The 24177-nt window shown below is 37.2% G+C and overlaps 1 protein-coding gene across 1 annotated transcript in view; it reads left to right on the forward strand.

Annotated features, from left to right (window-relative positions):
* MYBPC1 (myosin binding protein C1) overlaps nucleotides 1–24177 on the forward strand; it is a 117166-nt gene that overhangs the window by 61068 nt on the left and 31921 nt on the right. The window contains exons 9-20 of the mRNA XM_089921592.1: nucleotides 1289–1437; nucleotides 1775–1892; nucleotides 3388–3439; nucleotides 5707–5763; nucleotides 10970–11136; nucleotides 12084–12216; nucleotides 13955–14079; nucleotides 15053–15158; nucleotides 16400–16566; nucleotides 18491–18653; nucleotides 19746–19852; nucleotides 20177–20310. Coding sequence (XP_089777718.1) covers nucleotides 1289–1437; nucleotides 1775–1892; nucleotides 3388–3439; nucleotides 5707–5763; nucleotides 10970–11136; nucleotides 12084–12216; nucleotides 13955–14079; nucleotides 15053–15158; nucleotides 16400–16566; nucleotides 18491–18653; nucleotides 19746–19852; nucleotides 20177–20310 — 1478 coding nt within the window. The remainder of the gene's footprint in view (nucleotides 1–1288; nucleotides 1438–1774; nucleotides 1893–3387; nucleotides 3440–5706; nucleotides 5764–10969; nucleotides 11137–12083; nucleotides 12217–13954; nucleotides 14080–15052; nucleotides 15159–16399; nucleotides 16567–18490; nucleotides 18654–19745; nucleotides 19853–20176; nucleotides 20311–24177) is intronic.

Consider the following 24177-nt stretch of genomic DNA (forward strand, 5'->3'; position numbering starts at 1 on the left):
GTTGCCACAGACCTTCAATTTGTAGGCAAATGAAGTGATCGACAAGGGATTAATCTCCAGAATATATAAAGAGCTCATGCAACTCAATATTTAAAAAACAAACTACCCAATCAAAAAAATGGGCAGAAGACCTAAATAGACATTTCTCCAAAGAAGACATACAGATGGCCACACACACATGAAAAGCTGCTCAACATCACTAATTATTAGAGAAATGCAAATCAAAACCACAATGAGGTATCACCTCACAGCAGGTAGAATAGGCATCATCAGAAAATCTACAAACAACAAATGCTGGAGAGGGTGTGGAGAAAAGAGAATCCTCTTGCACTGTTGGTGGGAATGTAAATTGATACAGCCACTATGGAGAACAGTATGGAGGTTCCTTAGAAAACTAAAAATAGAATTAGCATATGACCCAGCAACCCCACTCCTGGGCATATACCCAGAGAAAACCATAATTCAAAAAGACACATGCACCCCAATGTTCATTGTAGCACTATTTACAGTAGCCAGGTCATGGAAGCAACCTAAATGCCCCTCGAGAGATGAATGGATAAAGAAGATGTGGTACATATATACAATGGAATATTACTCAGCCATAAAAAGGAATGAAATTGGGTCATTTTTAGAGACGTGGATGGGCATAGAGACTCATACAGAGTGAAGTAAATCAGAAAGAGAAAAACAAATATCGTATATTAATGCATATATGTGGAATCTAGAAAAATGGTACAGATGAACTGGTTTGAAAGGCAGAAATAGAGACACAGATGTAGAGAACAAACGTATGGACACCAAGGAGGGAAAGTGGAGGAGTGGTGAGATGAATTGGGAGATGGGGATTGACATATATACACTAATATGTATAAAGTAGACAACTAATAAGAATCTGCTGTATAAAAAATAAAATAAAATTCAGAAATTAAATAAAAAAGAAAAACTATCTTTGAAGTACAATAAAGCAAAGTGCAATACAATGAGGTATGCCTGTATATGTTATTTTATACATATTACTTTTGCTTGAATTCCAAACAAAAATTATTTCCACTGATTTCCCCATTGCTCTTTTTCTGCTCCATAAACCTCAAAAGCAGAAGCAGTTAGAGTATCCTAAGAACTAGGGTACTCAAAAAAAAAAAATCAGGGCCCTTTAATTGTTCAATTCCAGCAGTGCCATTAACATCATAGGTTATGCAGTGTATTCCTGTCTAACTCCTTCCATCCAAGAGCAAAACAAATGGCAATTTTAAAACCACAGTCTGAATTACTTGTGCTTTTTTCCTAGGTGGAAATATCACCTTTATAGCCAAAGTCAAGGCTGAAGATCTTCTTAGAAAGCCCACTATCAAATGGTTCAAAGGGAAATGGATGGACCTGGCCAGCAAAGCTGGGAAGCACCTCCAGCTGAAGGAAACCTTCGAAAGGCACAGTCGGGTATGACCCTGACCTCCTGCTGCAGGGGCTCAGCCAGCTCATTCCTCTGTGTGCGTAAAAGGTCATTTTCGGTTCATCTTTGAGAGACTTCAGTCCCTGAACATCTGCTGGAGTTCCCATTCCTAGTGTTTACACTCTAATGTGGTTGCCCTGCTGTCCCCAGGGGCTTCAGAGCATTGCATTGACCCCTCCCATACTGAGAACATTGTACCAGAATGCCCAGATACAGACACGTCTTTAAGCCAATGCTGAGGAACTGGGAAAATAACTGCAATGTGATGGCCTCTTTCTGTCGGCAAGGTAGGGCTGAAATATGTCCGGATACATTTCATTGCAGGTGTACACATTTGAGATGCAGATCATCCAGGCTAAAGAGAACTATGCCGGAAACTACAGATGCGAGGTCACCTATAAGGATAAGTTTGACAGCTGTTCCTTCGATCTTGAAGTACATGGTAAGAGAGACTTCTAGTCTGGATAAGTTTAATTTTTTTATGTTTATGAGGTATGAGAGGATAGAGGAGAATAAGACCATTTATTAGTATGAGATTTTGGAAATAAAATTTCCTTTAAAACTGTGTGTGTTTCTGATTGTGGTAGTCTTAGCAAGCCTGCTGAATTAAATTGTTATGAGACAATTTACAAACAGAATTTGGAGGAATTTATTGTGAATGTCTCTTATCCATGCTATCCATGCTATTTAATCTCTCAGATAAGGGCCGATGACTTTTTTTGCTGCTACTGAATGTTTCGTTTGGTCCTCTTATTCCCACTCAGGTTTGGGGATAAGTTAATATGGGACGAAGATGCCAGGATACCCAGGTAGAAGGGAGGATTTCTTTTATAAGGACTGATGTCAGATATGGAAGTTCTTCTTCTATATGTTTACTGTGTACTGCCAAGAGTGAATTTAATAGGAATAAATTAAAGGTATATATGTACATAGGGGAAAAGACAATACTTCGATAAGTATACAAAGGGAAAGTTGACTTGGCAGCAAACATCATAAACTTAAAATGAATCCGAAGTGTGATGTAGCTACAAAAGACAAAGCTGAGGTAATTTAAAACCAGAGCGTTACAAGTGTTATAGGATCTAGGTTTAGGAAGTGATACCACTCTCTGTAACAAGCTACTTGTTCCACATTTGACGTAATGCCTTTGGCCATGGGTGCCATACCTCCGCTGGGATCCCTCCTGGAGTAGGGTAACTGGGAGATTGAAGAATCCAGGAACTATGCCCCCATTCAGCTTGAATGTGTAGATGAAGGAGGCCAGGCATTTATGACCCATTGTAAGTAGGGGAAGGGCTGTCACACAGAAGGAAAAGGCCATTATCCATGTCCTTGAGAAGTGTTTAGGCAGATTAGAATCAAAAGGTGGAAATTAAGAGAAGGTGAATTTTGTCTTCACATTAGCACAAGCTCTTTCCTTAAAGCTATATAGAGACACAACAGAAGGTTGTGAGGGTCCCAGTCTGAGTTGTCAAGCAGAGGCTGGGTGACCATGGGTGGTGGTGCTGTCGAGATTTCTGTATTAAGTGGGAACTTGGTCCTGACCACTGCTTCTTCAACCTGGCCAGGCATCTCTGAGAATCACCTGAGGGGCGTTTTCAGAATATTGATTTCTGGGAGCCCATCCCTGATCTGGTGAATCAAAATCTCCAGCAGGGAGATCAAGAAGCTGACATTTTTTAAGCTCCTTAGGTGACTCTAATGGTCATACAGGTGGAATGACAACTGGATATGGTAACTCCTAAAGTCCTTTCATTGATTCTGTGTGAGGGGAGATGAGGTGTGATGCCTCTGCAGCTCAGCCATTGGGAGGAGAGCCATCCCCCCTTCATCTGGCATTCCTTCCATCTGAAGAATCCCCACAGCCTGGAAAGGAACTGAACACAAAACTGCCTTCTTAATGGGTATTTATTTTATTGTTTTCTTTCCTTTCAAAGAATCTACTGGGACTACTCCAAACATTGACATCAGATCTGCTTTCAAGAGAAGGTAACTTCAAAAGGGTAATCTAGGTAGCTTTTGTATAAAATGAAAGTGGAAGACTTTCAAAACACACTTTCCCTTCCTCCACACTCAATATTCCAAGTGAGATCAACTCTTTTCACTGAAGTCAAACATGCTAAATATTCAAAAGTTAGTGTTCAAGAGAAGCTGTGGGTTTAATATGCCAACTCGTGTATATGCTGATCATTTTTTAGAATATTCTTGTTATAGGAAGCTCCCATTTTACAGGTCTATGAGGCTTCTTCCTTAATTGCATTATTTTCTACCAAATGGCCCACAAAAATATATAACAATACACATCTCATATAGCATCAGTTAAGTGATATCAGAAAACTTACATTGCCTTTTATCTAGAAATCACGTATGGAGCAATTAAACCATGTGCCCAGAAAACTACAATTAAGTAGCTACTTACTGAAGTTAGCACTATTTAAATGTGGAATTATCCTAAATGAAAGACCACTGAGTCTGCTGGAATAAAGAACATTGTAGAAGGGCAAAATATAGATACTTACTTGATTTATTTTGCAGCTGCCAAGGCTGAAAAATCAGGGGGTCAAAGAAGAAAAATGAAAAGAATTTTCTAGCCTATGAGAAATGTGACTAGCCTTTTCCTGCCATTATTTTACGCTCTGTACTTAATTCATCCAAAATACAAATTCATTCATGAGAGCAAATGTTTTGTTCTTAAGACTGAATCCACATAACAGTGTTGTTGAATAAGGAAAGTCATCTGAAACTAGCATAAAACAATGATCTAGTCTGTTAATAAAAGTCACAGTTCCCTCCTAAATTATGAACAAATGAAAATTGTAATTACTTTTAAAAGATATTTAATACTTCCTGATCAGTCAATTGTATTTTTTTTTTTTTTTTTTTTTTTTTTTTTTGCGGTACGCGGGCCTCTCACTGTTGGGGCCTCTCCCGTTGCGGAGCACAGGCTCTGGACGCGCAGGCCCGGCGGTCATGGCTCACGGGCCCAGCCGCTCCACAGCATGTGGGATCTTCCCCGACCGGGGCATGAACCCGTGTCCCCTGCATCGGCAGGTGGACTCTCAACCACTGCGTCACCAGGGAATCCCCAATTGTATTTTTTTATGTCATAACTTTCAAAATCTCTTACCTTCCCTTCACCCCACGTTCAGCAAATGCATAGATCTAAAACTACATTCATCCTATGTATAAGTCTATTTTAAGAGAGGAAGACGTAATCTACTAAGTTTTGGGCTTTAAGAGAATAGAACTGTGTTTATGTCAAAAGGTCTTCTCCAAATACGTGCTATTAGAGAAATTTTGAAAACACATTATTTGAGCTCAATTCTTATAACTTACATGTTATACACACTGTTTTTAAACCCACAGATTCTTTTCTTAGAAACCATAACTAACATATGTAAAGAGCAGGAAACAAAATCTTCATTAAAAAATGAAACACGTAAGTAAATATGTAGTGCCATTTAAATGTCAGCGCCATAGCTTCTATTATATTTAGAGTTTATAGGAAATCATGAAGGTGGGTGCATGCCCAAATTAAGATTCATTTCTCTATAGGAAAGCACTTTTAAAAACTCCTAGTAAAGGGCTCAACAATTCCAAGACAAATTTTTGGAAAATATGTTTTAAAAGGTATAAATATTAATAAGAAAATAAAAAGCTTATAATCCTTTCTCTTTAAAAGAGAAAGGAATGCATCTTTTAAAAAGCTCTGCACTATCTCCATTTTTGTTATGTTGGTATCACATTATCTGATTAATCTATTGATGGACACAAAGAGGTTACCTTTGAATATAAGTTTTGTACTTATATGTTTGACACTGGTACACTTCGTCCTCCAAGCCAATCTCTGTCTGACATGAATAACAGAGATCAGCAAAAGTCCTTTGCTTTTTACACAGGTATGTTTCCAGCACCCCCAACTTGCAAAAACAAAGTACTTTGTGTTGCTTGGCTTAAGTGCATTTGTGTTACTCTATTTTAACACAAATCCAAGCACTTTTATATATGCAATCTACAAAAATGTGCCTTCCGAAATCGTAGAGTAACACAAGCTCCTCATGTTTACTTTTCCACAAGTACATTCTCCAAAACTTAAAATGTCACTTGTGTGAAAAGAAAGTGTTTGTGTTGGTTTAGTCCTATGACTTGTGTGCTAGTACAAAATTGCATATACGTTATATGTAGAGTGTTTGGGGGAAACTTGTGTATGTGTCTCAGCATTAAACCCGGTTTTGCTTTTCTTTTGTTAATGACAGTGGAGAAGGTCAAGAGGATGCAGGGGAACTTGACTTTAGTGGTCTCCTGAAACGTAGGTGAGAATCCAGTGATGGAGTGAGGCGCTTTGGCCTGGAAATCTTTTAGATACCCACTCAGAGGAGTCAAGTTTAAAGTAGATGTTTTTCAAAGAATTTCTCATTTCTTAAAATGTGTTTTGTTTATGGAATACTATAACAGCGTTGACTAAGAAAGAGACAGAGAAACAACTGCATACTAATCTGTTAAAGATTTTAGCTGATGCTTTTACTTTCTTTTTAAATGTTTCATGAGTCTTCACATACTTTCTAAGAAGGGGATGAGGAAATCTGAAAACTGAGACAGAGACTTAAATACCTGAATACTTTTTATTTCTCTCATGATTTCTATTATTTCAATCATGATTCATTGTCACGATTGAATAAATAAAGCCTCCATTCTTCTGCTTTTGATATTTGACTGAAAAATCAATTTCAGAATTTTGGTAGAAGTCTTTTGGTGGAAGTCTCAGCAAGTGTATAAATACTTTAACATAGTATTGGTGATTTACTATATTTCATCAAATATAAGACACCATTCATGTTAATATATACCTGTATTTTATAAATCACTAAGCAATGAAAAAAATTGCTCCAAATTGTTTATTATGACATACTATTGACTGTAAGGTACATCCTTATTTCAGAGATGTTTAAAATGTCCAAAAATGTGCATTTTTAGACGAGATAAAATATAGTAGTAAAATGGAGACGTGTTTAGTATTATCACTCACATTCCCTTAACTTTGTACTCTCTGGCAATAAAATTTATAGATTTTCATTATGGATATTTAGTATACAACCATTTTATAGAATTTCTGCCCATAAATATGCATATACATAATCATAAATATACTATATTATATATGTGTTATATATAAAGATATACATATCTAGATATTTACTATAGCACAGAAGCAACAAAAAGAAAATGAGTTTTGCTGGGATTGTGTTTATCCACCAAACTTGTGAATAAACAGTAAAACTATAATTCTAAATTAATGATATATAATGTTGATAACAGTTTTCATTTAGCATTTTAGATTCACTTTTTATTATTTTTACTGCTTTCTATGGTTACTAAAAAATCGTAAGTATAGATAGAAATGCTTCAAAACAAATTACAAATAGTAATAAATGGGCTTGTGTTCATTCTCAGTTTAGTTGGATGACTTTATTCAAGTCCCTGTGAATGAAAAATTCACCCCCAGCTCTAAACATTTAGGTTGAGAACTGAAATATTAACAGGTGCCATTTATTAATAACCAAATGGATATTAGCCAATCAGTAGACTTTGGCAGTATCAAAAACATTTTTCCTTCTCTGGATACTTCAAATAATCATTAGTCTCAATAATATTTATTAATTACCCAGATGTATTTAAAGCAATAGTATATGAAGTGACCTCAAGTGAGCCTCACTCTTCCTGTTCTACAGGTGAGAAACCAAAGACCAGAGATGTTGAGTGACTTACCCCAAGTCACACAGCTAGTTAGAGGAAGGGCAGGGACCTAAATCCAAGTTTCCCTTTTCTGAGTCAGCACATTTCCTGTGACTCCACATAAGAAACGCCACTCTGAATCTGCCTCAGAAGTTGGCGTCTCGGACATTTATAGCACAAATTGAAACTTTAGGAAGACAAGAGAGGTTTTTTGTTTTTTGGTTTTTTTTTTCCTGCATTTACTCAACCAGGAAAATACTAAATGCTCTCTTTGTGTAGAATATAATACTAGGTGATGTGAGGAAAAGAAATCCAGTGCCTTCCAGCATTTGGCACGTAGAAAGAGATAGATACATATTTGTGGAAAGGAAAAGGTAGTGGTTAAAACATGGATTTGAGTCTCAACTCTCCCATTTACTAATTACTGTGCATGACTTTGGTCAAATTATATGTCCTCCCTGAGACTTGTTTTCCACATCTGTAAATGTGGAGAATAAAACTACTTAAGAGAATTATTGTGAGAATTAAGTTAAATGTAAAAGGCCTGGCTCGTACAGGTGTCAAATAAATATCCACTTCCCCCCAAAATGTGACATTTTCCCTTGAAGAATTTATATTCGTAAAGTGACAAAATACACATACACACACACACACACACACACACACACACACTCAATCATTAAAAATGTAATACAGTAGATTATTAGGTGCCAGGTCTGATTAAAAGGAAAAAGAAAGAAAAAAGAACAGACTAGTTCTACCAGTAGTTTGCAGAGTAAAAGAAATCTCATTAATGGTCAAAATGACTAAAGAAAAAAAAATTACTAGAAAAAAATGGGCAGTCAACATGTCTCCAGTTCTCATTTTCTTTACATCCCCTAATTATTATTTTGACTCATAATTAGGTTGTTGTTATCATAAGACTATATTCATTTAATATACTATATACTAGTCCACTGGTATAACTTTAGAAATCATTGTGTTTTCCTACTAATTTGTGAATTGCATGTGTTTTCATTGTGGTAATGACATGTGGTTACCATTTCTACTCCTCCGAGAGTCTGTGGCAAAATCCCTATGAGTATAAATATCATTACAACCAACATCTTTATACAACAAAAGATCTCCCTGCCCTGAACAAAGTCAGCCTATTTCAAATAGACATTAAATAAATCACAGTCAGTCTTTTGGGCAGTATCTTGTTATGGGACTTGACCTATATAAATACTTAAAAGTTTATTCTACATAAAATTTCTATAACTGCTCTATATTTCACTAGAAGTGTCAAGTTATAGAAATTTCGATGTAGATGGAAGTACTGTAAATGTTATATAGGTCTATCCCCATGCTTGGAAAGGAATCAGTAGTGCCTATAGAAATTTGGCTTTTTCTTCCTACTGAAACTTAATGTAGCCATGCAGATAGGGTCATGTGCAGCCACCACAGTAAGTATAGATATGTTCTGAATGAGTAAAGGAGATGCTACAGATGGCAGCCTTGACCTCACGTTCCAGTACAAAATAATGAATCCATCTCCTTGCAATTTGGGATTCAGTAAAGTGATGGAGAGGAAAGGAAGAAGGAAGAGGCAAGAGGTCATTGGTGTTTGTATTAGGATTAAGGTCGTAGTAGAGTGGGGTGCATTTTGGTGTTTTAATGAGAAAAAAATGGTGAGGATGATTGGTTTTATGAACTACCAACAAAACTGACTCAAGAAACACACTGAAAATGATGACCTTTATTACTGGCTTCCTCATATAAACATTCACCTCATTCATCTAGGTACATCTCAGTGTTTTATTTGTGCCTCTTGTTATCCATTTTAACCTACTTTGATATCTTTAAATCTTTTCATCAATGTCAGGAGGACCCTTGAAATGTGTATGTAATTCTTCTTGGTTGAGATACAAATTGAACACAATGTAGTATGGCATAGTTTAACAATGTGGGGACTCAGGCTAATGTGACAAAAATAGAGCAATAATAAACTGGATTAAGGAAAGACCCACAGAGAATATATACATATATACACACATACACATTTAAATTGCAATTCTCCAAGACTTCCTACAAAATATTTAAATGTTATATTTGAAATTTAGACTGCTTTCAGGCAGTAGTTATAGTAGATCAGGCAAATTATTACCAATATTTCAACTTCAGGACAATTTTCTTAAGCTTTTCAATTTCCCCATGTTAATAGAGGGTGTAATTACCATTTCAGTGAAATGAAGATAATAGTTGTGTCTTGAGTCTTTAAGAGGCACATTTTCCTAATGGTGTTACTAGTCCTTTCCACAAAGGTTACTGATGGACCAATGACCTCTCACTTCCTTCCATTTCCCAGATTTGCCTCAGCATCCTCTACTGGGCAAAAGACTTACACAACAATGGAAATTAGATATGCAGAAGTCATCCTTGCCTAATGCCACCCTAAACTCTATGTTCGTATTTATATTCTCCTCCCCTTCCCTATGATTACAACCCAGTCTTTCCTCAAGAAATTCTGAAGCAGGTGTAATTAATTGGACAATGCAAACATATGCAACTCATTATTTGCTAACATGAAGCATGAGTCTGTTTTCACACTGATGTTTAAGATGTGTTGACCAGTTTTCCTGGAAAAATCATATCCAAACCAGCATTATTCACAGTAAGCAGTCACTATAACATTTCCAAATTAACCTTAGTTGATAAAAAGAGTCAACTAAGCTTAAACAAAATTAGGACTACTTAGCTAGTGAAGGAAATCAATTTGAATTATATTTTGCATTTATACTAAGTCTCTTTCCCTAAAAGTGTTTATTCCTGAGTTTTGTTTCATTTTTTGGTTTTAAAATACAGACAAGTGTATGTACTTTAAATCATATATATGTGTGTATATATATTAGTTATATATGTTCTTTTGACAGTGATCAAAATTTAGAGTCATAATTTTGATAATTACACTAAGAAATTACTTTCGCCTTGTTCATGGAACGCTTAATGACTTGCTTTACAGTTTCACATTTATATTTTCATGATTCATACCCAACCTGCTTCCAAAAAAGTTCAAGACAATACTTTAAGATGAAATACGAGAGATTTCTGGATCTCATTCTCTTTTTCTACTCTGACAATTTAGAAAAAAATAGTTTTCTCTTAAAAAGAATATGAAAAACAACCAAACCAAAACAAAAACAAACGCTTAGTCACAGTTTCAAATGTTTTTTGTATTAAAAAACAGCAAAAATGGTTAATGTACACATTTACTAACATGGTAGGGAAAATGCTATTTGCAAAATCCGAAGATTTGAAATGCTGTGTTTGTACCATCTCCACATAGAGCTAGGGTATGCACGCCAATGAAGGTAGAAAGAGAGCATTGTTCTTTCACAGACCAACACCTAAAATCTTCTAGTTCTTAATCCTTATTTCAATATCGATATCCTAGATGAAAACATTTCTTTTAAGTTCCTTAAAATCTCACCTCCTATTTAGACTTGCAAGTTGAAAATAAGTAAAAATATCTTAAGGATATTTCCTGGTATCCTCCTCTCCCCCTAATACTGTGTTTTTAACTAGGAAAACGAGAGCGTTAATATAAGTGCACGTATCTGATCTTTGACTATCTGGAAGTTTCCCTGAGACTTCAGGCAAAGTACACTTTCCCCTCGGCTTTAAGGACTCAGGGTTTAAACAGAGCTTGTAGCACTGACCCGAAAAATCGGTGCCATACCCCGACCTTCCTTGTCTTTAAGGGCCAGTGGGCAGCTATTAAACTAGGCAATGGTTCTCCCCGGTTAGGGAGGTGAAACAGCAGGAGGAAGAACCTGAGATAGACGTGTGGGAGCTGCTGAAGAATGCGAAACCCAGCGAGTACGAGAAGATCGCCTTCCAGTACGGCATCACTGACCTGCGCGGGATGCTCAAGCGGCTCAAGCGCATGCGCAGAGTGGAGAAGAAGAGCGCAGGTGAGCACCCCTGGGGGAGATTAATCCTTCCTATTTCCTGCTGGGCTTGGGGACGGACTAGTTGGGGTGGAATTTGCAGGGGTTACTCTTCTCTTGGTTAACTTGACTTCAGGTGAAGTAGTTTACTGCCCCGCACATCACAGGCTAAGCGGGTAGCAGACAGCTGCTGAAGGTTTAAGGTAACAGAAGGTGCATTACAGTGACACATACAATGTATTATATAATGGAATATTAAACATTCCCGCTGTTACTGGCAATTTCTCAGCGGCCCCTTTCTCCAGCCTCTGCATCTCTCCCTCACTCTCAAATTCCTGATTCTTATTTAGGCAGAGTAGATTCTATGTTTCTTTGTTTTACTGTTATATTCTTCCACCCATTTGATGAGGCATGGGGAATTCACTTCTCACACCCGATATGGTTACCCAAGTGTTTAAACATGCCAATATTTGGGCAAGTTTCCACAGTACAAAAACTTTGATAAGCCTACTATTTCAGTCAGTCAAAGGCATTTCATTTAAGCTCACGAGTCATCGAAAGCATCTCATAAATTATATGATAAAAAACTGTGACACAGATGTACACAGATAATGCCAATGATCCTGATAATAATCATATTAGGAGAATGAGCATGTTCTTCAAGTCCAAATTTCATTTGGATACTTTGTATCATACATTCCCTGAAGAATGAAGATAATCATTATTGAAGCCTCTTCAATAATTCTTATGTTTCTTCCAAAAGCATGTGGATTCTCTTTACATTTTTAAACCATCTTATGGTTTATAAATTGATTCAGACTCCTAAAATATAAGGGATAATTTGGAAGGTTCCTAGTTCTTTCTTCTTCAGTCTCAATTTTTTATTTAGCTTTAGGTTCTCATACATATATTGACCATTCAAATTCATAGCATATGCATGTGAACATGGTTTTGCTTCTTCTCTCTTACAGCTTTTGCAAAAATTCTCGATCCTGCATATCAGGTTGATAAAGGAGGCAGGGTAAGATTTGCTGTGGAACTGGCGGATCCAAAGTTGGAGGTGAAATGGTATAAAAATGGTCAAGAAATTCGACCCAGTACAAAGTAAGTGGAATTTGCGAATAATCAGTGATAACTATACAAATCAAAGAGTAATTTGACTTAATTTTCTATGCCTAAAAGCACTTTTTAGTTATACCTGTATGATACAAAATCATATAGAGGGACAGCAAAAACTTTTCATGTATTTTAGAACCATCAAAACTATAGTACTATATAAATTAAACCTTGTTTTATGTTTTAATTCTATACAAACTATTTCAAGTGATTCCTAACTATGGATTTGTGTCACTGTAGGTTATATGTGATTACTTCAGAGCATTGCCAAACTTCTCCCAGTTTTTTTAAATCAAATTTTGAAAAAAATTGAAATCTATATTCTATATACCAGCTGGGAATCACACCTTATAATTAGATAACTTGTTTTTCCAGAGTAGCATCTAAAGCCTGTGTTTTATTGTTTTTTGGCCCTTTCCCAAATGAAGGAAACAGACTAATCCCTGATACCTGATGGTATCGCTAGTCTATTATGAAACTACTTTACAGAGATCCTTCTCAGTCTGAGAGATTTTCAACTCCAATATATATTTTTTCACTTAACAGGAGCCACGTGCATATTTATAAAAGACTTTAATCCTGAATATCTGTCACTTCTGTGGTACAATTAGGTGGATTCCAATTTCTTAATGTGGTCATGCTCTCAGAGTGACTTTGTGATAATAATGTTAATATCTGGTAAAAATCTCTTGAAGGCAGCCTGAATTTACCAAAAACATAATTTTTTTTTTTGTGGTACGTGGGCCTCTCCCCGCTATGGCCTCTCCCATTGCGGAGCACAGGCTCCGGACGCGCAGGCTCAGCGGCCATGGCTCACGGGCCTAGCCGCTCCACGGCATGTGGGATCTTCCCGGACCGGGGCACGAACCTGTGTCCCTTGCATCGGCAGGCGGACTCTCAACCACTGCGCCACCAGGGAAACCCCAAAAACATAATTTTACTTGGTTATCTTTATCTAGAAAAATGTTGCTTAGTGTTTTGTTCTTGAAATCTTCAAGTTGAGAATTTCCCAAATGAGAACTTTTCTTTAGCCTGTTATGATGCCCTGATATATCCATCCATAATCTAGGTCACAGATAATCAAATTTTGCAATCCTTAGATTTCAGGTTTTTGTTTCCACTCAACTTCTTTCTTAGTAGATGATATCTATGATATGATAACACTAGTTCTTAAGCTCATTTAAGAGAATATCACATTCTATAGAATTTACCATCTATGTTAATGATTAAGTTCATATTATTGCTTAAATTGTATAACCATTTATTCACCCAATAAAATCTGTCTCACTGGGCTAGCAAGGAGTGAAATCAATGAATCAATGAAAAAGATCGTCTCTGTCCCTCAATAAAGTAGATGAATTGCTCGTTTTTTAAAATGTACAGAGTTAAAAATCTTTGCCAACCCTATTTTCCAACAATAGGTTCATTGGCAAATATGGGAGTACTGATTTATATTTGAAATGAAAAACATACATAAAAGAAAATGACAAATTAAATATTATGTGTAAATATGCATATGTGTTACATTACATGTTATAAAGATAGACATTGGTTTCATGTTTGATGTTTATTAAACTATGTAAGACATGGCTACATAAATTGCAGATCAAAATTACTATTTCTGACTTTCAAATATTACTGAATTATAAGCCAAATTTGCTGGCAATAAAGAAAAGAGTAAAATCAAGTTCATGGACTCTGTTTATCTTCCTTCTGTTTAAAACAGATACATCTTTGAACATAAAGGATGTGAAAGAATCATGTTTATCAATAACTGTGTGCTAACAGATGATTCAGAGTATTATGTGACAGCTGGTGATGAGAAATGCTCCACTGAGCTCTTTGTGAGAGGTAAGGTGAAATTTCTTACTGTAGCCATTAAGAGCCAACAGCTCTCCTTCTCTCAGGGATAATCAAAATGGAAGTGATGAAGTGAGCTTTTGAGCTCCAGAGCAGAGACGGTAGTACCTCTAGAGATGGTTTATCTTGGGTGTTAGATTGGCTCTGGATTAAAGCCTCTCTGTACTGCCAGTTATTGTGTATCCTAATTAATCTTCAGGTTCGTTGAAGACTAGAAAAGCCAAAGGGAGGAAAAAACTGAGTAAAAATGCCTTGTAGTTTTGGCTCAAGCAAGCAGTATTTTGCCATATAATTGTTCTCATGATAACTTCTGAAACCCAATAAAATCTACTGGATAACCATTTCACACACTCAGCTGATCACAAATAGATTTCTCTTGAAACAGCTTCATTAGTAAACGGCATCAATCGTTGGCACTGAGATCGCTGAAGACCATCATTTCCTAAGACATGGTGAAAGAGCTGGAGGGTGTCAATGAAGCCATGAATCACTTATTTTCTTTATGAGGACCTATGATTAAGGCAGCTCTGTAATCTTGAACATCAACTATACTTCAATTAAAAAATTTTTTAAAAAGACAATTCTGCAATCTCTATCATCCGTCTAGAACCAGAAGTAGAGAATTTTAGTGTTATAGGTTCTCCTTCCCCAGAAATGCCTACCATCTGGTATCTTATTTGCCAAAAGAAGGATATCTGATACAATGTGTCTGCTCTCTAAAACAATAATTTATTTGATTTGAAGAGTTCTTAGAAAATTGGAAAAACTTACCCAGGGTTGCCAGCTATTTATTTTGCCGTGAAAAAATCATAAAAAACCTACCTACTACCTACCACCATCTAACCATGGCTCTATGATGCATGATACTTTCTTATTGTTGGTTTTTCATCTGTGAACAAACCCAGGGTCACAAGGCAGGTTTTTGGACATTTAATGATTCTGATTTTGGTTTTTTTCACACTAGAGCCTCCAGTTATAGTGACCAAACAGCTGGAAGATACAAAAGCGTACTGTGGGGACAGAGTGGAATTAGAATGTGAGGTGTCTGAAGATGATGCCCATGTAAAATGGTAAATAGCTTTCCTGAGGTCTGTCCTTTTTTTTTTTGGCTGTGTTGGGTCTTCGTTGCTGCACACAGTCTTTCTCTAGTTGCGGCGAGCAGGGGCTACTCTTCATTGCGGTGCACGGGCTTCTCATGGCGGTGGCTTCTCTTGCTGAGGAGCACGGGCTCTAGGCACGCAGGCTTCAGTAGTTGTGGCTCACCGGCTCAGTAGTTGTGGCGCACGGGCTTGGTTGCTCCGCGGCATGTGGGATCTTCCTGGACCAGGGCTCGGACCCATGTCCCCTGCATTGGCAGGCGGAGTCTTAACCACTGTGCCACCAGGGAAGTCCCTGTCCGTTTTTAATAGACAAAAAAAGTACCTTCATAGTTTGGAGAACAGGAAATTGCATTTACAGATATGAAAAGGATCTCAGCCTCATTCGTGTTAGAAGTTTTAACTAAAACTATACTAAGATACTGGGTTTTTTTTTCACCTGTGAAACAGAAAACTGAAAAAAGATCCAGAAATCTATATTGGTAAGGATATAGGGAAATAGGCACTTACTAATAAATGGATGGCTCAAGGTTTTCCAGGTCTATTTGACTCCAAAGCCCATGGGTGCTGTATACCATGCTTACTCTCACTATGCCATACTGGCAAGTTACATGGAAAATATACATTTTTTCAAAAAAAAAAAAAAAGAAAAAGAAAATATACTTTTTTCATGTTATTCCTAGTAACTTTATTGTTAAGTATCTCAGAAAAATACTTTAGACTGAGAATTACCAATTACTTTAACAGTTCTTAAAAAGCATAGTTTTGGGGTCAGATGGGAAGTGTTTTCTCAAGTTCTCTGTGAGTAACCTCAAAATTAAAGACTAGACGATTCGGAGTCTTAAAATCTTAATTGAGAAGCAGAGTAAATTATGCAGCAGGAATCTCTAGTAATTGGTACAGAATAGATTGTTCATTCTAATCTAGAATCACAACTGTCTTTAAAGTGTATTAAAATGATATTCTTACTAGTGTGTGTCAAGAGTCCAACGTAGGTAATATCCATTGTTAGCATCTTTATCTGATTGATCTTAAATGGAAAGAGTGGGCTTATGTTTTTAATGTCATTTTTCAGACAATACTTGTTACAACATTAATCTATTGATACATTGATCCATACATTCTTTAATTCAACAAAAAGTTCTTGAGTGTCTGGTATCTGTCTCCTGAAGGGTCTTTTATAAAACTTTTTTTTATAATCTATTTTAACTCAGGTTTAAGAATGGTGAGGAAATCATCCCTAGTCCAAGATCAAGACACTACATTAAAGTTGAAGGCAAAAAACACATTTTGGTCATAGAAGAAGCAACAAAGGCTGATACTGCAGAATATTCTGTAATGACAACAGGAGGACAGTCATCCGCTAAACTTACCATTGACTGTAAGTAAGACTTCCTTGGATGTCTTCCAAGCTGTTTTACTAGTGTCTTGTGTTTGTTAATTCAGTTTTAGGAGAGTTTCAATCTATTTGGCTGGTACTTGTGGCAATTTAAAATATGTAAAATTAGATTCCATTCCAGCTGAGTGTCTATGTCATATCAGTCAGGGACTCTAAGAACTTACTGCTCAGTTTAATAGTAGAATACCAATATTGTGAAGGAAGTATAAAAATCACCTGCCAGAGAAGTTACCCAAATGGTTAAGAAATATTTCAGTCCCCAAACCATAAAAATACATGATAAATACTTAGATATGATATCAAATCCTGATATCCTGTTTGCTTAATCCTTTGGTGACCTTTGGTTTGGTGAACTTGCTATCTCTTCAATAAACATTCAACATTCTTCAATTACATTTGGGCTGAGAAGTTGCTCAAACTAATGGGCCTCAATTGAGAAGACTAAGCTAATTTGCCGATATGCTTTTTTTTTTTTGGCGGGTACGCAGGCCTCTCACTGTTGTGGCCCCTCCCGTTGCAGAGCACAGGCTCCGGACACGCAGGCTCAGCAGCCATGGCTCACGGGCCCAGCCACTCCACGGCATGTGGGATCTTCCCGGACCGGGGCACGAACCCGTGTCCCCTGCATCGGCAGGCGGACTCCCAACCACTGCGCCACCAGGGAAGCCCGCTTTATTTTTTTTAAACAATTTTTTAAAAGATTTTTTTTGATGTGGACCATTTTTTTTAAGTCGTTATTGAATTTGTTACAGTATTGCTTCTGTTTTTTATGTTTTGGTTTTTTGGCTGTGAGACACGTAGGATCTTAGCTCCCCAACCAGGGATCGAACCTGCACCCCTTGCATTGGAAAGCAAAGTCTTAACCACTGGACCACCAGGGAAGTCCCCCGATATGCTTTAGAGGCGTGAAAGAATTCATGTCCTTTTCCAAATGCCCCCTAATGGTAGTCAGCTCTTAATGGCAGAGTCTGTCCCTTCCAGTTAGCCATGAAAATTAGAATAGCGAACTTCACAAGAAGATCGGTAATACGTGCAGAGCAGAAACTCTACTTCCTTATTTCTTTCTAAGTCCAGGTGCAATTCATATGATTATTGAATTATTTGGAAGTAATCGCAATACACTGCTTATGTTTTGTGGAATGATGGCCATTGTAGTGTAATATCAAAACGTTTTTTCAACCATAGGCAGATCCTTATCTGTTTAAAGCAATTACAGTCAGTCCTGCTATAATGTAACATATGCATTTCTAAAAATTACTGTGCTGTACAAAGGCATGCAATAAAAATCATAGGGCTAATGGGGAAAGTGGGGTTAAGAACACAACACTCAACAATTTTGTCAGGGACACATTTTTTAAAAAATAAAATGATAAGAAGTTATAAGAAAAAAACAGTAGTACAGTTTTACAGATGTTAAATGGTTAATAAATACTACAACAAATATGGCACTTTACCTTGAAAAAGACCTGAAATTTGCTTGTGGAAGTGGTGTCAGAAGTGTTGCAGTTTGTGAGCTATTGTGAAGTAGTGGAAGGAGGTTATTTGAAATTGGATGGAGAGCTGTCATCTCAGATGTGCATGGATGTGGCTCATTTAACATGGGTGAACTAAAGCAGCTGGTAGATGTTTGAGGCGTATGTGTGTGCTCTGTGCGGTCCTACCTGACTCAGTTCAGCTGGGTGCCATTTTCTGGATTCACCTAGTCTTTCTCATGAATAAAATCACGCTTAATCGAACGTGAAATGTGTGTTATGCTCTAATTGTCTCCGAATATTTCAACTGCATTGAACAAATTCTCATTTTCAAAACAAGCATTATAGTGAAACTGTACCATTGTGAAATGACACCGCCTTGGCCTGTCTGGAATTTAGATTTGGCACTTAATAACCATCTATTATTTCTGCAGTAAAACCTCTGAAGATATTGACGCCTCTGACTGATCAGACTGTAAATCTTGGAAAAGAAATCTGCTTGAAGTGTGAGATATCTGAAAACTTATCAGGAAAATGGACTAAAAATGGCCTCCCCATTCAGGAGACTGACCGTCTAAAGATTGTTCACAGGGGAAGGTAAGTAAGCTAGGGTGGTCCCCAAGTGAGGGCTGGTCCCCATCTTCACTTCTTCTGCTTCCTAAATTACATGGTTGGTAAGGATGTTTGGGGAGTACTCATAGGGAGAGGTTCTATTTCCGGTTCTTTGCTTTCAAATAGCAAGAATATGTGATTCCTCTGTTGTACATCATGTCCTACCTGTGATCCTGTACCTGTACCTTACAGTGAGGTGCTGTGTTATTTCAAAACCCATTGACTGAGTCTTTCCATATAAACATGAGCTTAGAGGATACTGAATTCTAGTTCAGGAACTGGTTGAATTGGATTCACTGTCCCTAACCAATAAGTGTCATATGACCTTTCCACAATTTTTTTTTGCTGAGGTGGGGGGACGATTTGCATAATATCCTAGAATCTAGCAAGGATGTAGGACAAGAGTTCTTAAACTAGGATCCATGGATTTTTAGGAGACTGTGAATGAACTTCAGGGGCCCCCATAAATCCTTTGAAATTGTAAGCAAATTCTGTGTGTACAAAAATATTTGTTTTTCTCCAGATTGAGGAGCCGTAGTGTCCATCAGATATTCACTGGCTCATGCTGCCAATAAAGTTAAGAACTATGGCTCTTATGCCAGTACTTTATAATAACTATAAATGGAGCATAACCTTTAAAAATTGTGAATCACTATGTTGTATACATGAAATATATAATAATGTACGTCAACTAGACCTCAACTTTTTTTAAAAAAAGAACTGTTGCTCTTAGGTCTGCATAAAAAGCCAAAGTTATTCTTGGTAATTTCTTGAATCTTAAAATATGGCATCAGTGAGGTGTTATCTTCTATCCTTTTTTAAGCTATGAGATTTTAAAAAGGAACAAGAGATTCTTGCATAGTAAGCAGGCTGTATTTGTGGAGATAGTTTCATATAGCCCAAAATAAATACTGAATGTGGATCAATAAATAGGATAATCAAGGCACCACATTACTCTCAGTCTCTCTCCAGGCTGCACTAAACAAGTTAAGATAAAACCAGGTGTCTCCTCAGTTTGGGTCCTACACAGTCTAAATCTTTGCAAAGTCTTAGAAATATGTTTTCTCATTTCCTTAGAATCCACAAAGTAGTGATAGCCAATGCTCTCGTCGAGGACGAAGGTGATTATGTATTTGCACCAGATGCCTACTCTGTTACTTTGCCTGCCAAAGTTCATGTTATTGGTGAGTAGATAAAAGAGATCATTGCAGAGTTGTGTTCTTGTTTTTCTGGTTTTGCTTACCTTGGAATTATATTCAAAATGTGATATTTAAAGAAAAATACATGAATTGGTAGTAATCACTAATCATAATAGTTGATTCTTAAGAGGTCTTAACAATGAAGTAGTTTTGCAAGGTACCAGGCACCAACTACTTTGACTCCGCTTATATCCTTTTTGACTGGATAAAATATTGGTTACTACCAATGTTTAACACTAGCCAAGTACTAACCCAGATAATCACATGGAAATAGCCGTCTGATAACAAAGGCCACGGTTAATATTCCAGATCCTCCGAAGATCATACTGGATGGTCTTGATGCTGACAATACAGTGACAGTAATTGCAGGAAACAAGCTTCGTCTAGAGATTCCCATCAGTGGAGAACCACCTCCTAAAGCCATTTGGAGCCGAGCAGATAAGGTTTGTTCTATACACACACACACACATACACACATACACAAACACACACACAGCCTACCCTACTCCCTGCCTCCCGTGAGTCACATGAAAGAAGGCAGCAAATAAATGTACAGTAAAGATGTAACTCCTTTAATAAAGAAAGATTACTGATTTTCAGGCAAATATAATAACTATTCATTTGCTTTTCATATTTCTGACTACCTACTATGTGACCCTGTGCATATGCATACGAATGTTATTATGTGCAGTGAATGAGGTTCTACCTTTCCTTCTAATGGGTGTCAGGGAATGGGGTGGAAGAGAAATAGACAATGAATTATTAAATAAATAAATAAACAAAGTCACTTTGGATGGTAATGAGTGCTACGAAAATTAAAAACAAAACAAAACAAAACAGGGTGGGACTTCTCTGGTGCTGCAGTGGTTTAAAATCCACCTACCAATGCAGGGGACACGGGTTCGATCCCTGGTCCAGGAAGATCCCACATGCCACAAAGCAACTAAGCCCATGTGCCACAACTACTGAGCCTGTGCTCTAGAGCCCACAAGCCACAACTACTGAGCCTGCACGCCACAGCTACTGAAGCCTGTGCACCTAGAGCCTGTGCTCAACAAGAGAAGCCAGCACAATGAGAAGCCCGTGCACCGCAAGGAAGAGTAGCCCCTGCTTGTCGCAACTAGAGAAAGCCTGCGTACAGCAACGAAAACCCAATGCAGCCAAAAATAAAATAATTAAAATAATTATTTAACAACAACAAAACAGGGTAATATGATTAGTAAGTGACTGCATGGGGCATGAGAACAGCCTCTATGAATGACAACAAGAAACCATTTTGAGAAGATCAAAGCAAAGAGATTTCCAGTTGATGTCAATGCAAGTGCAAAGAACAAGAGGAGAGAATGCACTTGATGTGTTGGAGGAATACAAAGAAGGCCAGTGTGGCCAAGGCAGCGTGAGTGAGGAGGAGAATAATAAATAAAATTGGAGTGGTAGAGTAGAGCCGGCTCAAGTGTGACTCTGCAGCTTCCTATATAAAATGTTTTAGGCGCAGTAAAACTGTTCCATATGATACTAAAATTATGGATACGTGTCATAGGTTTGTCAAAACCCATAAAATGTACAACACCAAGAGTGAACCCTGATGTAAACTATAGACTTTCAAAGATAATGTGTCAATGTAGGTTCATTAATTATAACAAGTGTACCCACTCTAGTGGGGGATGTCAGTAGTGGGGAAAGTTACGTGTGTCTGGAGACAGGGGTTATATGAGAACTCTTTGTACTTTTTCCATTCAATTTTGCAGGGAACTCAAAGCTGCTCTAAAAAATAATTTGTTTTTTTTTTTTTTTTAATGTTGGAGAGTGTTTCGTCCTTTTCCATTTTCTGGAGGAAAAAAAAAGCTTTATTGAGCTATGGGACAACTTCAAGCAGTCAAATCTATGTGTAATTGGAGTCCCCAAAGAGGGGGACATAAAAATATAGAGAGAAAAAATGGCCCCAAATTTTCCAAATTTGATAAAAACTAGAAAATCTCAGATACAAGAAGCTCAATAAAATCCAAGCACAAGGAGCAATAAGACATCTACACCAAAAAAAAAAGACATCTACACCAAGACCCATCGTAATCAAATTGCTCAAAACCTGTGGTTAAGAAAAAATCTTAAAAGTAGTCAGAGGGCTTCCCTGGTGGCGCAGTGGTTGAGAGTCCACCTGCCGATACAGGGGACACAGGTTCGTGCCCCGGTCCGGGAAGATCCCACATGCCGCGGAGCGGCTGGGCCCGTGAGCCATGGCCGCTGAGCCTGTGCGTCCGGAGCCTGTGCTCCGCAACGGGAGAGGCCACAACAGTGAGAGGCCCGCGTACCGCAAAAAAAAAAAAAAAAGTAGTCAGAGAAAAAGTCACATTAAACCCGTGGGAACAAAGACAAAGATGACAGCTGATCTCTCTGGAAACAAAGCAAGTGAGAAGACAGTGGAGCAACGTTTAAAGGGGGAAAAACTGTCAACCTAGAATTCTATACTCAGTAGAAATAATTATCAGAAATGAAGGCAAAATAAAATTTTTTATATACAAAAGCTGAAAGAAGTCATCTCCAGCAGACTTGCACTACAAGAAATGTTAAAAGAAGTCCTAAAGTCAAAAGGAAATGATACTAAGATGAAAACATTTTCACAAAGGAGCTATCAATAAGTGGGTCAGAAATAATAACTACATGGATAAATGTATAAAATATTTTTTCTTATTATTTAAATCTCCTTAAAAAGATACTTGGTTGTTTAAAAAAAAATAATAGCAGTGCACCATGGCCTTCAAACATAAGTGTAAGTAAAATTTGTAACAATGAAAACATAAGGCCAAGAGGGGAGAAAGGAAGTAAGGATTGAAAGGAGTGAAATGGATGTATGCTATTGTAAGTTTCTTTTGCTAAATGTAAAGTATCATAATACCACATGAAGGTAGACTATACTATAAACCCTAAAGGAACCACTAAAATAATAAAACAAAGTTATAGCTAATAGGCCAACACAGGATGTAAAATGGAGCCACAAAAACATATCTAATGAATCCAAAAGGAGGCAGCAAAAGAGACACAAAGGACAGATGGGACAAATAGAAAACAATTAGCAAGATGATAGAATTACAAAGAAAAATAGGTAAGTTAGAGATTTTACTACTTTTCTCAATAGCTGATAGAACAAAATGTACAAGTTTTGAGAAATACTATCAACCATCTTGATGTAGTTGACATTTATAGAACACTCCATTGAACAAAGTAGACTGGGCATTATTTTAAGATGCACATGGAAGATTTACCAAAATAGACCATAAATAAGTCTCAGTAAATGTGAAAGGATTCAGGTCATGCAAGATATATTCTCTGACCACAGTGGAATTAATTAGAAAACAATAACAGAAAGATTTGGAAAATTTCCAAATATTTAGAAACTAAGTAGCTTTTTTAAAAAGTAATTCATGGATCAAAGAAGAAATTACAAGGGAAATTAGAAAATATTTATGAACACAACATATATCAGAATTTGCAAAATACCACTAAATCAGTACTGAATAGCCCTATACCTATGAAAGAAATGAAATTTGTAGTTTAAAATCTTTTCACAAAACAAATTCCACATCTAGATGGCTTTGTTGGTTAGTTCCACCAAACATTTAAGAAAGAAATAATACAAATTCAATGCAAACTCATCCAGAAAATTGAAGAAGAGAAGGAATACTTCCCAACACATTCTTTTTTTTTTTTTTTGCGGTACGTGGGCCTCTCACTGCTGTAGCCTCTCCCGTTGCAGAGCACAGGCTCCGGACGCGCAGGCTCAGCGGCCATGGCTCACGGGCCTAGCCGCTCCGTGGCATGTGGGATCTTCCTGGACCGGGGCACGAACCCGTGTCCCCTGCATCGGCAGGCGGACTCTCAACCACTGCACTACCAGGGAAGCCCCCCCAACACATTCTTGAAGGCCAGTATTACCCTTATAGCAAAACCAGAAAAAGACATTACAAGAAGAGAAAACTACAAATCAATATCACTCCTGAAAATAGATGAAAAAATTCTAAACAGAATTTAGCAAATCAAATCTAAAAATACATAAAAGGAACAGTACATTATATCCAGGTGGGACTTATCTCAGGAATACAAAGGTAGGTTTAACATTGGTTAATATAATTCACCATATTAACAAACCAGAGAAAAAATGTGGTCATCTCGATAGACACAGAAAAGCATTTGACAGAATCCAACATCCATTCCTAGTAAAAGTCTCTGAGCAAACTTGGAAGTGAAAGGAACTTCCTCAGCATAATAAAAGACATCCATAAAAATGCTACAACTATAATCCTACTTAATAGTGA

This window comes from Delphinapterus leucas, chromosome 11 (genome assembly GCF_059928025.1).
Source record: "Delphinapterus leucas isolate spDelLeu-1000000601 "Yukka" chromosome 11, BTC_Dleu_Yukka2, whole genome shotgun sequence".
NCBI classification, from domain to species: Eukaryota; Metazoa; Chordata; class Mammalia; order Artiodactyla; family Monodontidae; genus Delphinapterus; species Delphinapterus leucas.